A 15,697-nucleotide genomic window follows, 5' to 3' on the forward strand; every position below is an offset into this window, starting at 1 on the left:
TTTTCTTTTTTTTTTTTTGGTGACCAGTAAGGGGATCGTAACCCTTGGCATGGTGGCATCTGCACCACGCTCAGCCAGTGAGCGCAATGGCCATCCCTATATAGGATTCAAACCTGTGGCCTCAGCGCTCCCAGCGCCGCTGCTCTCCCAGCACCGCACTCACCCGAGTGAGCCACGGGTTCAGCCCTAAACTAACTTTTAAACAACAAACAATCAAGAACTTCTCAGCCATAAGGCCAAGTCAATTCTCTCACATTCCCACCTCCAACTTATTCACCTTACTTTCATTGAAAACTCCCAGTTCTCCTTTAAAACTCACCCTCCCTTAAATCCAGCCACTCTCATCCCCAAACACTCATGACCCTTAGAACACGATTGCATGGAGGCTTTAGACCTCTTTCTCAGTCCCTTTCCATACATCTCCCTGTATCCAATTACACGGTTCATAGATGGGAGCACCCTCCACGCCTGCCTCCCTTTTTGGGGCAGGTTATGCCATAGTAAATCTAACACAAGCTATTGAGGCTGCACAATTCCCAAAGGAGGTTGGGGTTATACACTGCAGAGGACACCAAACCTCCAATGACCCCATAGCCCAGGGAAACAAACCGGCAGATCTAACCACAAAACAGGCTGCTCAATCACCAGGACCCCACTCTTCCTCTCCTGCTCAGGTCCTTCTCATGGCCCCTACACCCTTATCCCAATACACACTCCAAGAAATACAACACCTTCAACAGTTGGGGTGGTCACAGAGAAAGGACAACTGGTATACTCTCTCTGGTCGCTATGTCCTCCCTACTACACAAGCTGAGCAAATCCTTTTAGATTTCCATAATTCAGTTCATATAGGCTATGAATCCCTACTATGCCTTCTTCAGCCCTTATATTACTCTCCCCACAAAAGGACACACTATCTTCTAAGCTTAGTAGATTCCTCTTCAGGTTGAATTGAAGCTTTTCCCTGCACTTCAGAAGATACTACAGCAGTAACGCATGCTCTCACCTCAGAAATCATTCCTCGTTTTGGCCTCCCCACCAGTCACTCACTCACCTAAGGGCTGACCCCAAAAGCCCCACAGGCCTCAGTCCCCCTCAAACTTATGTATGGCAGACCCTTCACTCCCACACCTCTCCCTTCCAGCTCATCGCCTTTAGGCCAGTATCTCCCTACTCTTTTGCTCATTAGCGATCTTCTTAGGGAACAGGCCAACCTTCTACTACCTCATCCTTTCCCCACCACCCTCTCAGACTTTAAACTGAGCCCAGGACAGCAAGTGTATATTAAGACCGAATCCCAAAGCCCCTCTTGCCATGTTGGGAAAGGCCTTATACAGTACTTCTCACCACCCCCACGGCAGTGAAAGTACTAGGAAAGGCCCCCTGGGTATCACTTATCCTTGGTAAAACTAGCACTTGAGACTTTACCTAAAGAATCCGTTAACACCAAGCCAGAGGAGTCCCCCTGTTCAACCCCCAACCCAGCATCTCCCTACACTTTGTTCATTTTAGGACCCACAAAACTAAAAATCTCCAAGACCTTCACTCTTCCCCCAATCCCAGAAGAAGCATGATCTTTCCCCCAGCGATTATCCTCTCACTCTTGCAGGCCCGCTTCACGTCCCTTGCACAAGAGCTATTATTATACTACCTGTTCTAGTATTTGCTACAGGATTGGCAGCAGCTGCCTCAGAGCAGTGTAACATTATAGAAAGATTTCTCCTGGCGCTCCTTTACCTCCTATCAGTAGGAAGCTTCTTAGCAATGGCATTGTGACAATGTGCCCTTTAAATTCTTTTGTCTCCCTAACCGTTCACATCCTTCCAGTGTTTTTCCTCCTATCGCCGGCTCCCCCTTACTTGGAACATGGAGGTTCCAGGTCCGCAGGGACGATGCAGTCCTCAGTGAATCAGACTGGTCCCCGAGCGACTCATCTGTCTCCCACTTCATGAGAAACTTTTTGTGGTCACCCCCCCTCCCTGTCGATGCAGCCTGTAATGTTTCCACAAATGTCTCTTCACTTTCCTCTAATCTCACCTCAGTGGGGACTGTCAGCTTTGTGCGGGGCCTGCCCACACTCTGTCTCACTAACACCAGACGCTACCACTCACTTACCCCCTCCTCATCCACGCCCTAAAACCGGAATCTATTTTTTTTTTTTTTTTGTAAAACTGTGTTATTCTGTTGCCTGCCCCCCCCCAACACGATTTCTTGCATATTCTTTTGGCTCATCCCTGACATCACCGTCCAGACGGAGAGATGGAGACGGGACTGGGACTAAGTTCACCCCCCCTCAGGAAGTGCCCCCTGCTCCCATAGGGCACTAATTGTACCTTCTAATTGGGGCAGGGATCCTTCCTGAAACTGGGACTGGCATAGTGGACCTTGCTACTGCCTCTCAATTCTATTAAAAACTCTCAGAAGAACTAAGCATAGACAGCATCTCCTCCCTCCAGTGACAGGTCACTTCACTAGTGACAGTCTCTTTAAAGAACTGTCAGGCCCTTTATTTTACTTCCTTAAAGCCGAGAAGGAAGGCACCTGCCTCTTCTTGGGGGAGGAATGCTGTTACTACATAAATGAGTCCGGCGTGATCCAAAACAACTTAAGCCATTTCACTGAACCCTTGGATACCCTGGCTCATGCCCCTACTAGGTCCCCTAACTGTGCCTCATCCTGCTTTTTGGTCCCTGTCTCTTTTGGTGTTTCTCTCATTTCTTGCCAGAATGTATGCAGGCTTTCACCAACCAAAAGGTCTCCGAATTGTTCCTGCAAGGAGGATATCAGCCCCTCAGAATCAGCGACCCTTCCCCAGAGGAACACAGCCTCCCCACACGAAGCCAATACCCTGCCACCTAAATCTTTTATTTTTTCCATATCTTCACCCATCTCTGGCAGGAAGTAGCTTCAGAAGAATGAGACCTCTGTCCTTCTCCCCTTTTTCCTATACTTAAAAGGCAGGAATAATAGATCCGCAACATAACCAACACCACTTTAGACAAGCCCAAGTTAAAATGGCACCACTCACCTCCTCCCCTCCCCTTCCCCTTCCCTCTAGGAGAAGTCTCCTGACTTAAACAGAAACCCCTTTTGCTTCTGCAAGGATGCAGTTCTCCACCCTGAACCACATTAGCATAATGACCCTCCTTGATGGTATCAGACAGCCCTTTGCACACTATATAAGCTCTACCACCTCCACACCTGGTGCTGTCCCCTTTTCAGGGCAGCCCTGGGCTGCCTGCCTCTCTGAGCACAGCTCCGTGGATTTCTTTCTTTAATAAAGCTTGAACAGTACCCAGCATCTTGGCTCACTTTCTTTCTCCAAGGACCCTTTTAGCCAGTTACCTAGCTCAGAGAACTGCGTGAAGGGGTCTGGTGATCCAGCCTGGCATATGCAGGGTTTGTGATCCAGTCTGTGAATGGGCTTGAGGGGTCTGGGAGCTCCAGATGCAGCCCTAGCTCAACAATCAGCCCAGTCGGTGCAGGATTACCGGCAGGTAAAAGAGCCCAACAACCGGCATGGTCGAGTAACTTTGCAATTGGCATCACAAACAGGATTAAGAGCTAGACAATTGGCGCTGTCAACAGGATTTCAGCCACAGCAGACTGCAACAGCATGTGAGGGGTCTGGTGACCCAATCTGTACAATGGGAGGCATCTGGTGACCCATTCTGTACAATTAGTTTGAAGGTTCTGAGCCCTAGCCCTGACAATACAAATGGAAACAGTATAACTAGAATAATGAAATGTTTTGGCTTTAGTTATGAAATGCCTAGCCATACAATTAGTGTAGCTATTGCCTCAACCGGACAACTGGCATAGTCGTGTAGCTTTATACCTTCCAAACCCATTGTTGGGCTGGGTTACAGACCCTTCAAACCCATTTGGACTGGGTCACAGACCCCTCATATGCCTTGCAGACTGGGTCACAGACCCCTCATACACAGGTCACAAGCTAAATAATTGGAAAGATCCTGGGAGCCACTGGCAAGGTTGACATGTTTTATTCCAATGTGAGCTCGGCTCCTAGCCTCCTCAGCCGCAGCCTGCAACCTACAACAGCCTACAACGGCCTCCAGCAGATCTAGCAGATCCAGCAGCAGCAGCTGCTGCTGCCACCCCAGGTGACCTCCCGGGGGCATCCTGGGGGCACTGTGGATCAGAGCCATTCGTCCTTTATACTTAAGTCAGATAAGCAAGGAACACCTGGGTGCACATGTGCCATTACATCTGACAATAGCCAAGGAACACCTGGGTGCATATGCGCAGTTAACATATTTACATCAAATAGGCTAGGTCATGCTCGGCAAGATTCTGAACAGCTGAGGGAGACTGACCATTTATTTCACTTTCCTTACACTTTTTAAAAAGTAACTAATTGGGGCCGAGCCCGTGGCGCACTCGGGAGAGTGCGGCGCTGGGAGCGCGGCGACGCTCCCGCCGCGGGTTCGGATCCTATATGGGAATGGCCGGTGCACTCACTGGCTGAGTGCCCGGTCACGAAAAAGACAAAAAAAAAAAAGTAATTAATTGTAACATATTTTAATATGTAGGTATTTTAAATGTGCATATGTATATACATTTATATTACACCAAATGAAAATATCTAAAGCTTTAAACTTTAGCATTTAAAATTTAATCTTATCAATTGTAAGACAATATTCTTAATATATTGATCTTAACCTCTTAATTTGAAAATCATGAAGAAAAAATGTTTCTGTAGACAAGGTAGGTAACGATAATTTTGTGTTGACCAGGAACTTTTCAGCTGTTTTTAATCAGATTGATTTCCTCAAAATGTTCTGTTCAATTACCCCAATTTAATATTAGTTTAAGTTTTAAAAACAAATTAGGGATCTTGGAATTACATATTTTATCCATGTTGAAAAACAATGGAATCACTGTTGAAATTAACCTGCACTGTGGGCATTACACTTTGACACAGTGCAGTTGCTGCATCTCAGCAAAGGCTCCCCAGTTGGTGGTAGTGCCTCTGAAGCTAATTGGTGGCACCTGGGTCACAGGCTTAAGCAAGGCACCAATGCTACTATCTGGCCATTTTCAGCTCCAATTGTGATGGGGAAATGAATAGTCTTTGACTCTCATCAAGACTTATGGTGTGAGAAATCCTCCAAACACAGAGGGGTTCAGATGTTCAGTGGCCAACACAAATGGCAGTGTCAGAGGCATGTGATGGAAAATCCAGTTGTTTTCTCACATAGTAAGCGGCTCAGAGGGAGGCAGTTTCAGGGACGGGGCAGCAACTCAACAATAACGTCAAGTTCTGTCTGGGAAGTATGCTGACTTATTGCCAGTGGACCCAAGGTGGCACCCCCAGCCAGCATGACTAGGTTCAAAACAGAAAGAAGAGGACAGTTCCCTTACACAGGGAAGGCAAAAACCTCTCCAGCAATCCTCAACACACATTCACATATGTCTCAATGACCTGAATTGTGTCGTGAAGCCAACCCTGGAAATGAGGGGCTATGGGAAATTATTTAGTTGAGCAGATTGCTGCCCCCACCCCCAAAATGGAATTTTGTCACAATAAAAAGGGAGAAAGGGAGATAGGATGTTCAATGAGCACTGGCCTAAGAGGGTGATGAGAATCACCAACCTCGTCTGTGTTTCTCTAATGTCATACGGTCTCCAATAAAGCCAGCCCCTCAGGGCAGGATCTCTCAGTCCCCAGTACGTGTAGGGGTAAGGTAGGTTTGCTGTTAGCAGTGTCAGTCACTGCAAGCAGCCAGAGTAGGCTGCAGACAGTTCTGCTGAAGAACCCAGCTCCCATTCCTCAGCCTCTGTGATGTCACACTGGGACTTCTTTCCTTCCATCCTAGACTGTGGCTTCCAAGGCCGCTTGGGCCATAGGGCTCTGGGAGCCAGCAGGGGAGAGGGAGCCTGGTGGCACTGATCTCTCCTCAGGGCACGAAAGGCCCAGCCATGTCACTCTTAAAGGATGCCATGCCCCTCATGAAGGAGACTCCACCCCCACCTCAGGTCCCATTTCCCTGGATCCTCCCGAGCCTGTTCGCTGCCCTCAATGTTGTGTTGCTGGTCATTTTCAGTGGTTACTTCTTCGCATTCCCGTAAGTCTCCCACGCGAGCCATCAGATTGCTTACAAAAAGGCAAAACGGAAAACAGATAATGATAGCACAGAGGCAGGGGAGTGCAGAAGAGGGGGCCAGAGGTCAGGGAAAGGAGGATATTCTAGGCAGAGAGAACCAAATGTACAAAGGCACAGAGGCCCAGAGTGCCTGGTGCATTTGGGGAGCTGCAGGTGGCTAGTAATGTTGATGACATTTGGTGGAGACTTTATGGGTCTGTCACTAGCCTGGATATTTAGAGCTGCCTTTAAGGTCTGTGAGTCCTGACCCAGCTGAACCAGGCCCTGGGGGGAGCTTTGTGCCATCCCAAATCAGGACTAAGTCTGGCTCTGGTCTCAGTTGCAGGTGGCTGGCTCAGAACGGCGAGTGGGCCTTTCCCATCATCACAGGCCCCCTCTTTATCCTTACCTTCTTCAGTCTCGTTTCACTCAACTTCTCAGACCCTGGAATCTTACATCAAGGTGAGGCCTCAGATCCTCAGTAGAAGAGGTGGCAACCTAAGGGCTGGTGTCTGCTGAGATGATTCCTAAAGGACTCCTCCTCTGGCCTCAGGACCCCTTCACCTTACCTCCCCTCCCTTAGCCCCCCCTCCCATCCTCTTTGCTCTGTCCCTGGCACTTCATTTCCCAAGCCACCGAGGTGTGGAAAAACAGAATTCTGGAGGTTTTCCAGTTGCCTTGGAAGGGAGGGCCGGGCAGGGTAGGAAGAGAGGCTGGCAGACTCTTCTAGACTACTCAGCTTGCTCCTCCTCCTTTCCATTGTGTGCATGACTTAAACTATCAATCATTGTTTCAGAGGCCTGAGATCTATATAGAACTCCTCTGGCTGGAAACCCACCTTCCCTTTCACTGCCAGCCTCTCCGAGCTTGGTCAGCTTGCTCAGTGGGGACAGGGATTCCCCTGCCCACCTCTTCCCCACCCTTCCTTGTGACCAGTCATAGTATGGGGCTGCACCCGAGCAGCAGAGTGATGGAAGGGCCCCTGCTGCTGCCCAATCCTTTTCTCATTCCAGGCTCTGTCGAGCAGGACCCCATGATGGTGTATGTGGTGTGGGTAAACCACAGGGCCTTCCGCCTGCAGTGGTGTGAAAAGTGCTGCTTCCACCGCCCACCCCGGACCCACCACTGCCCCTGGTGCAACATCTGCGTGGAGGTGAGTGCCCCTCTTGCCTGCCCACCTGTCCCCCAACCCCCAGTACCTGACTGGGGCCAGGGGTGGACATGAAATCATCTTCCAGGACTGCTAAAGTCCAAGGGTGGCAGTAACTCCCTCATGCAGGTCACCGCTTCCGTGCCAGCATCTGTCCTGGGAGGCTGGCCCTTGCCTGCATAGGTGCTGACATGCATGGGACATCCACATCTATACTGGGTCTTAGGCCACCGGGAGGAAAGGCATCCCCTGTCCCACCCCCAAGCTCACTGTCACTAGATAGCCTCTGGCTGGCTGCAGGTCTGGTCTGGGAGCTTTGTCTGCCCGCCTCTGGATGTCCAAGTTGGAGGGTCTCCTGCATTCTGAGTGCTCATCTGTCTCCTGTGCACAACCTGCACAGGTTTACAAGTGCAGGAGACTGGCTGGGCAAGGGGGTCCTCATCTAATAGATGAGAAAGTAAAGGCCCAGAGATATTCTATGTCCTGCCCAAAGTTATACTAGGATGTGTCTCACAGAAGACCAGGCAGACCTTATTTCTAAAGGCCTCTTGACAGGTGACCTTATGAGCCACAGAGCCCTAACAGTGCTCTAACAACGGAAATGACAGCCTTAGGGACTGTGGCTCTCTTTCTTCCTGGGGGTAGGAACTAGTGCTCGGGGCTAAGGGCACGTGGCCTTGAGAGCAGGGGGATGGCCTCAGGATTTGGGAGGTGATGGAGGCCCCCCATTCCCTGTGGCCCAGGACTTTGATCACCACTGCAAGTGGGTCAATAATTGCATCGGTCACCGCAACTTCCGCTTCTTCATGCTGCTCGTCCTGTCCCTATGCCTCTACTCTGGTGCCGTGCTGGTCACCTGCATAATCTTCCTGTTGCGCACGGCCCACCTGCCATTCTCCATGAACAAGGCCTCGGTGTATCCGCACAGGCCCTCGGGTCCATACGGGGAGCAGGGGGGCGGGGACGGACGAGGGGCGGGGTCTAGGAGGGTGGAGCTAATGGTGGGCGAGGCTAACGGGAGAAACATCTTGAGAGGATCAGACTGGGACGGGGGGAAGGTGGGTGAGGTCAGGGAGATGAGTGGAGCTAGGAGGAGCTGGGGAGAGTTAAGAACCTAGCGGGGTCACGGAGTGGGGTGCTAAAGGTGGAACAGGGACCTGGACGGGCAGAGGGACAGCTCTGGGGGGGTAAGGTTTCTGCGTGGGTGGGCTGGACTAATGGTGGAGAGAGGGGAGTGGGTGGGCGGGGCTTGGTGTGGGCGGAGTCGGGCGCCAGGGGGCGGGGGCACAGAGGGACGTTCTGGGGGCGCCCTCCTTAGCCCTAGAGCAGCATCCTGGTGGCTGGAATCGCCGTAGGCTTCCTGGTGCCGCTCTTGCTGCTGCTGGTGATCCAGGCCGTGTCAGTGAGCGCGGCCGAGCGCTCCCACGAGGGCAAGGTACGTTCGGCCGAGCGCAGGCGCCGGGATACGGGGCTGTGGGTAATCACCTTGCACCTCCGAGACTCGGCACTTTCTCCACTGCCCTTGGCCCTGAGGACCTGCCCCTCCCCGTGGTACCTCATTACTCCTTCCAGCTCTTAAGGTGCAGCTCCAATCTCGCCTCTTGCTGGCGTTCGGTGTTCACTCTCCCTCCTGGGCGCAGGGCATCAAGAGCCTACTGTGTGCTAGGCCGCCTGTGTTATTTTGAGGGATGGGCACAGAGGTGAGTAAGGCTCCATCCTGCACTTGTGTTGATAAGAAACCTGAAATCAGAGTCACACCCGCCAGATGCCGGTGAACACTCTGAGAGAGGGGCCGGTGATAAGTTGTGTAGCACAGACTCAGAGAAGGAATTGAGAGTTCAGGGAGCACAGCACTGTAGAGTAGAACATGCCACTTAGTGGTTCTGGAGGGGCAGAAGACAGAGGAGGAAGGCATTGCAGGTGAGGGGCACACCTTTGCAAAAAAGCAGGGATGCTTGAAAGTCTATGGAATGTTGATAGGATGGTGAAGAAACAATTCTTACTGGAGCAGAAGGTGGCATGGGCAATCAATTTGACTGCTTGGCGTTGGCCACATTAAAAATGCCCAGAACGTCAAGTGAAGAATTAAGTCGTGACGCAGTGAAAACCTGGGAGCCATGGTAGGATTTTCTGAGGTCAGAAATATTGAGGAATAATTTACGCACAGTAAAATTCTTCCTTCCTTCCTTCCTTCCTTCCTTCCTTCCTTCCTTCCTTCCTTCCTTCCTTCCTTCCTTCCTTCCTTCTTTTCTTTTTCTTTCTTTTTTTTTTCTTCTTTTTTTAAAAAGATGACCGGTAAGGGGACCTTAACCCTTGACTTGGTGTTGTCAGCACCACGCTCAGCCAGTGAGCAAACCGGCCATCCCTATATAGGGATCCGAACCGTGGCCTTGGTGTTATCAGCACCGCATTCTCCCGAGTGAGCCACGGGCCGGCCCTAAAATTCACCCTTTTTTAGTGTACAGTTAGGAGTTTTGACAAATGGATACAGTCCTACAAGCACCACCATAATCAAGATTTAGAACAGTTCCATCACCCCGGAAAATTCCCTCTTGTCTTTTATAGTCAATTTCTTCTCTCTACCTGTAGCCCCTAGCAACCACTGATCTGATTTCTGTCTTTACAGTATTTCCTTTTCCAGGATTTCATGTAAATGTAATCATTGCCTTTTGAGTCTGGCTTCTTCACTTAGCATAATGAATTTGAGATTCATTCATGTCGTTGCTCATATTAGTAGTTTATTCCTTTTTTATTAGCATCGCATTGTATGGATGTACCACAGATTATTTATCCATTCACCAATCAAAAGATGTTCGTGTTGTTTCTATTTTTTGGCAGTTATAAATAAAGCCTCTATAAACATTGGTGTTCAAGCATGTGAACATAAGTTTGCATTTCTCTTGGGTAAATACTTCAGAGTGGCATTGCTGGGGCATATGGTAACTGTATGCTTTATTTTATAAGAAACTGCCAAACTGGTCTTCCAGAATAGCTGTATCATTTTGCATTCCCACCAGCAATGTGTAAGAATTCCAGTTGCTGTGCATCCTAACCAGCATTTGATATTGTCAGGTTTCTTCTTTTTTTTTTTTATTGTTCATTTAAAAAAATTTTCTTCTTTTTTTATTTTTTTTGGTGACTGCTATGGGGATCCAAACTTGTGACCTCAGTGTTATAAGGCTGCACTCTAGCCAACTGAAAACTGGCCAGACTTATTTTTTATTTTTTAATTTTTTTATTTTAGACATCTAATAAATGTGTAGTGGTATCTCCTTGTGGGTTCAATTTGTATTTTCCTAATGACTAATGATGTTGTGCATCTTTTCATGTTCTTATTTGCCATCTGTATATTTTTGGCGAAGTATCTGTTCCAATCTTTTGCCCATTCAAAAAAGTTGGGTTTTTTTTTATTTGAGGGTTTTTCTTTCTTTCTTTTTTTATTTTTTTGGTGGCTGGCCAGTATGGGGATTCAAACACCTGACCTTGGTGTCACAAGGCTGTGTTCCAACCAACTAAGCGAACCGGCCAGCCAGAATTTTTTAATATTGATGAAGTACAATTTATCAATTTTTTTCTTTTTGGGGTCATGCTTTTGGTGTCGTAATTAACAATCTTTGCCTAATGCAGGGTCACAAAGATTCATTCATGTGTTTTTCTGTAGAAGTTTTATAGTTTTAGTTTTATGTTTAGTTCTGTGATTCATTTTTGGTTAAATTTTGTATGTGGTGTAAGGTTGGTCAAGATTTATTTTTTTGCATGTGGGTTGTTCCTGCACCATTTCTTGAAAAGGCTATTCTTCCACTGAGTTGCCTTTGCACATTTGTAAAAAATCAGTTGACCATATATAAGTGAATGTATCTCTAGACTCTTTTTTCACCAATACCATACTGTTATGATTAGTGTTTCTTTATAGTAAGTCTTGAAATCAGGTAATGTGAATTCTTTAATTTTGTTCTTTTTAAAAGTACTTTTGACTATTCTAGTTCCTTGGATTTTCCATATACATTTTCGAATAAGTTTGTCAATTTCTACAAAAAATCTGCTGGGATTTTCATTGGGATTGCTTTGAACCTATAGGTCTGTTTGGGAGAATTGCTATTTTAACAAGGTTGAGTTTTTGAACCCATGAACATGGTATACCTCTCCATTTACTTAGAATGTCTTTCATCATTATTTTCAGTATATAGATCTTGCATCTATCTTGTTAGATTTATTTCTAAATATTTCACACTTTCTGATGCTATTGTAAATGTGTTTTTTAAATTTCAATTTGTGTTTGTTCATTATTCTAAGAAAATACAATGGATTTTTGTATATTCATCTTGAATCCTGCAATTTTGCTAGACTCACTTATTAGTTTAATAGCTTTTTTTTGTTGATTTTACATAGAAAAATCATGTCATCTGTGAATAAGGACAGTTTCATTTCTTCCTTTTCAATATGTATGGGTTTATTTCTTTTTCTTTTTCTCTTCTTATTGCACTGTCTTGGACCTCCAGCACAGGGTTGAGTAGGAGTGGTAAGAGTGAACATCCTTGCCATGGGATTCCTTCAGCAGGACAATGACTTGTCTAAAGGCTATTTTGGGAAGACTGGCAGGCAACATCGACAAGAGAGGGGCTTCAGACATTGAGACAGCTGAAAGGACAGAAGAGCCCTCTCTGCCCACCCCCCTCCCCATCCTTTCAGTCACCATTCAATTACTCCACCATGCCCATATTTGGTTCCCCTCCCTCCTGTGACTCCTCTGCTCAGCCCTTACTCATCAGCCCCCTGTGCTCTACATGGCTTCTCTCTCCAGCCTCTCTTGGGCAGCACTCTCCCTTCCCATATCCTGTGGTTTTTCCAGACCAATGTCAGGTCATAGACCTGCCCTCCCTCCTCTGCCTAGAATGAGGCCCACCCAATCTAGTATCTGCAGCCTCAAGGGACCTAAACGAGGTCTGCACTCTGTGATTCACCAGGACCCATCTCAAGCATTGTTTACACGCTCCCACTTCCATTCCCCTTCTACCTCCATCCTCTGCCCCACCTCCCCGTAGGGTCACTAGCTTAGTGGCTGATAGCAAGGGCTCTAGAGCCAGACCATATAAGTTCAAGTTACAGCTCCACAACATACCAGCAGGGAGATTTTGGGTCTGTTACTTAGCCACCTGGTGACTCTGTTGCCACATCTGTGAAAGGGGGCAGCATGGGTTAGTTTATGTAAGATACATAGAATAGTGGCCTTTATAAGTAAGTGCCCTAAAAGTTGTTGTGGTTACCATTCCCTCCCATCATTTACATATGTTCATGTGTTTCTCATCTTAAAAGCAAGGCAAAACCCTCTCTTAACGTCACAGGCCTCCACTCCACCTGTTGTACTGTCCTCTCCAGAACAGCCCTATGTCCTGAAAGAGATGGCTGTGCTCACTAGCTCTGTTCCTCTTATTCCTCAGCCCACTTCAGCCCAGCCCCTGTCCTCTCTGTCACACTGATGCTGCTCTCACCAACTGGCCAAAGCCAGCAGACAGTCCTCAGATGACTCTTTCTTTTTTTTTTTTTTTTTTTTTTTTTTTTTTAAAGATGACCGGTAAGGGGATCTTAACCCTTGTCTTGGTGTTGTCAGCACCACGCTCAGCCACTGAGCGAACCGGCCATCCCTATATGGGATCCGAACCCGTGGCCTTGGTGTTACCAGCACCGCACTCTCCCGAGTGAGCCACGGGCCGGCCCCAGATGACTCTTTCTGAACTGCACATGGCTCCTCTGAAACTGAATGCACCTGAAGCGGCCCCTCCTCACCTCTCAGGGCACAGCTGTCTGTGCTTCCTGGGTACTGACCCTCTGCCTGTACCTTGGCATCTTGGCCAGCCACCTGCTGTCCTCACTCGACCCCCTCTCTGTGCTGCCCTGGCCATTCCCCACACCACTTTGGGCCCTGTGTTGCAGCTGCCTTCTCCGCCTTGTAAGTTAAGGCTGGCCGTGTTGTTTGCAGTGTATCCTCAATCCCCAGCATGGTGCCTGGAACATTCTTGAGGCCCTCAAATACTTTTGAATGAATGCGTGAACCAACAAGCAAATGAATCAATAGCACTTTGGAAGAGAAGGAAAGAAAGAGAGAGAGAAGCCCAATGCCCTGATCCCTGCGGGAGAAGCGGGAGAGGAGAGACAGCAGGGAGCTGGGAAGGAGATGAAGCAAGAAGATGAACCTTTGTCTTTGGTCCTGTGGAGTGCGAGGGCATTTGAGATGCAGAATTAGAGCAGGCGCCCCAGGTCTGGGTCCAGTAGCGAGGACAGTCTGAGTGCTTCGGAGCTGTTGGATTCCACTTGTGTCTGAGAGGGGTCTGTGTCGGGAGAGGAAGGTACTCAAATTGATCGGTCAGTTCTTATGAATTTTTAAAAACAATTTTCATTCCTTTAAGTATTTTCGATATCTTATAGACAATCAACCCTTTTCTATACTTCATATACATCTAATAAATCTAAATTTATTTCTCTAAATTTAAAATTCTGAAAATTTAGTCAAACTCTTAAAAACACTTAATTAAAATCATTAGTAGAATACCAATTTCTTTTAAATGTTCTAAACACCTTAAAGCGGACAGAACCTCAAATAGCACAATTGTTAGTGTTGCTTTTTGACAACAGTGGGACATTCCGGAGCTGTTCTGACTTTGCCTTCCTCAGGTGTCAGATGCTCTGCAGGGAGTCCTCGTTCCTTTTGGTGTTGAAGGTCTAAGTCTTTGTGACAGGGGCATGGGGCACCGGGGAGCTGGTGGTGAGCGGAGGTGCTGCTGGACCACTTCAGTTGTGACAAAGCATTCTATAGCTAAGGCTTTTGAAGTTGGAGTGCGGCTTGGCCTGCCCTGGGGAGGAAAAGAGGAGGCTCAGGAGGGGAGCGAGGCAGATGGGTGGAGGGGGAGGTGGAGACAGAAGGAGGAGAATCTGGTCAAGAGTGTCCAGGGAGGACTTGACCTTTGGGCTTTATCTTTACTGCATTGTGTGCTCAAGGCCTTCAGCCCAGATTTTCCTGGCCCATGTGATTTTGATTAGGAAAATATGATTGGACCCCCCATACACTGCCCTTCCATACAGTGAAATTCAGTGAAGGCACAAGTTGAGGAAAAAAAGGGAGGTGGGAAAGTGGAGAAGTGGTAGGGGGTGGTAGAACAGTCTTCAGAGTTGTTCAGCAGCAAAAAGAAGATCTGAAAGTGTATCTGGAAGGAGGTAGCAGGAGGATGTGTGTGGCCAGTGGAGACAGAGCAGGGGAGCATGCTGCAAAGATGGGGACAAGGTGATAGGAGATTTCTGAGAAGGCAGGAGAGGTGAGTACAGTGTCAGCATTTGTCTGGAAGAGCTGCTCAGAAGTGGGTTGGGAGAGGCTGCTCCAGCTGGGAGCCCAGGAAGGGAAAAGGCCTCAGTTCACTCTTCCCTGCCCTTGGAGTCTTGCTGCAGCCTTTGGCTGGGCCCTGGAAGAGCTGACTGGCTCAGGGAGGGTCACTGGGGGATGACCTGCCCAGTCCTGCTGGTTCTGAGATCCTCTTCCTGTTCCCATCCCCATCCAGTGCACATACCTTCAGAGATACAACCCCTTCGACCAGGGCTGTGCCAACAACTGGTACTTAACAATTTGTGCACCGCTGGGACCCAAGTGAGTCGGCAAGCCAGAGGCCCAAGTGGTGGACTGTGGGGCTGGTGGGGTGGGGTGAAGCTGGGTCTTCTCCCCTGGCCCCTTACCACAACTCCCAGGCCCTTACACTCACTGTTCCTGTTCCTTTGGGGTTTTCTCCAGGACACTGTGGGAGTCCATTGAGGCATCTCCACTTCCTTGCCTCTGTGGGTTCTTGCCCAGGAAATGGGGTAGAGGTGCACTGCAGCCTGGATGAGACTGGCCTCAGCTCCGAGACCTGAGCTGTGTGCTCCCCAAGCTGAGGGGGGGAGGGGGACCAAGCCAGGGAGGGCAGTGACCTCTTGCATCTGGCCTGTTGCTCTCCAGGTACATGTCTGAAGCTATCTGGCTGCAGAGTATGGTGGGACCTGAATGGGTACCCATGCCGAGCCTGCACTCCCCAACCTGCCCCTCCGCTCTCAGTGCCCCAGCCCTCCCTGGCCCCCAGCCCCAACCTCTGGGTGTCTACAAGCCAGGGAAGGGTCCCCCAGGGAGTGGTGAGGCTGCAGCTCTCCAGGAGGTGAGAAGAGTGTGTGTGTATGTGTGTGCGCGTGTGCACGCATATGTTGGGAGAGGGGTGTCTGTGGGCTGTACAGGCGTTGGGGGAAGCCCCTGATGTTGGGCTGGCCCTGAAACTGGAGCATTCAGAGCTTGGGGAAGGGGGTTATAGACCTGAAGGGGTGTTGAAAGTAGGGTCACAGACCCCCGGAATACTTCCAGTAGCCCCTGGAGATACAAAGAGAAAAGACTACACCACTAACTTGCAGGTTGGCCTTGGGCCAGTCACTT

At 48.8% G+C, this 15,697-nt stretch overlaps 1 protein-coding gene across 1 annotated transcript; it reads left to right on the forward strand.

The window, feature by feature from the left end:
• Positions 1 to 5,943: 5,943 nt before the first annotated feature.
• ZDHHC19 (zinc finger DHHC-type palmitoyltransferase 19) lies at positions 5,944 to 15,409 on the forward strand. The gene is given in 8 exon segments (XM_063087659.1): positions 5,944 to 6,089; positions 6,448 to 6,569; positions 7,121 to 7,260; positions 8,001 to 8,173; positions 8,587 to 8,692; positions 14,805 to 14,890; positions 15,236 to 15,332; positions 15,335 to 15,409. Coding segments are annotated over 8 exon segments (945 nt in total).
• The last annotated feature ends 288 nt before the right edge of the window (positions 15,410 to 15,697 follow it).

This window comes from Cynocephalus volans, chromosome 1, assembly GCF_027409185.1.
Source record: "Cynocephalus volans isolate mCynVol1 chromosome 1, mCynVol1.pri, whole genome shotgun sequence".
NCBI lineage: Eukaryota > Metazoa > Chordata > Mammalia > Dermoptera > Cynocephalidae > Cynocephalus > Cynocephalus volans.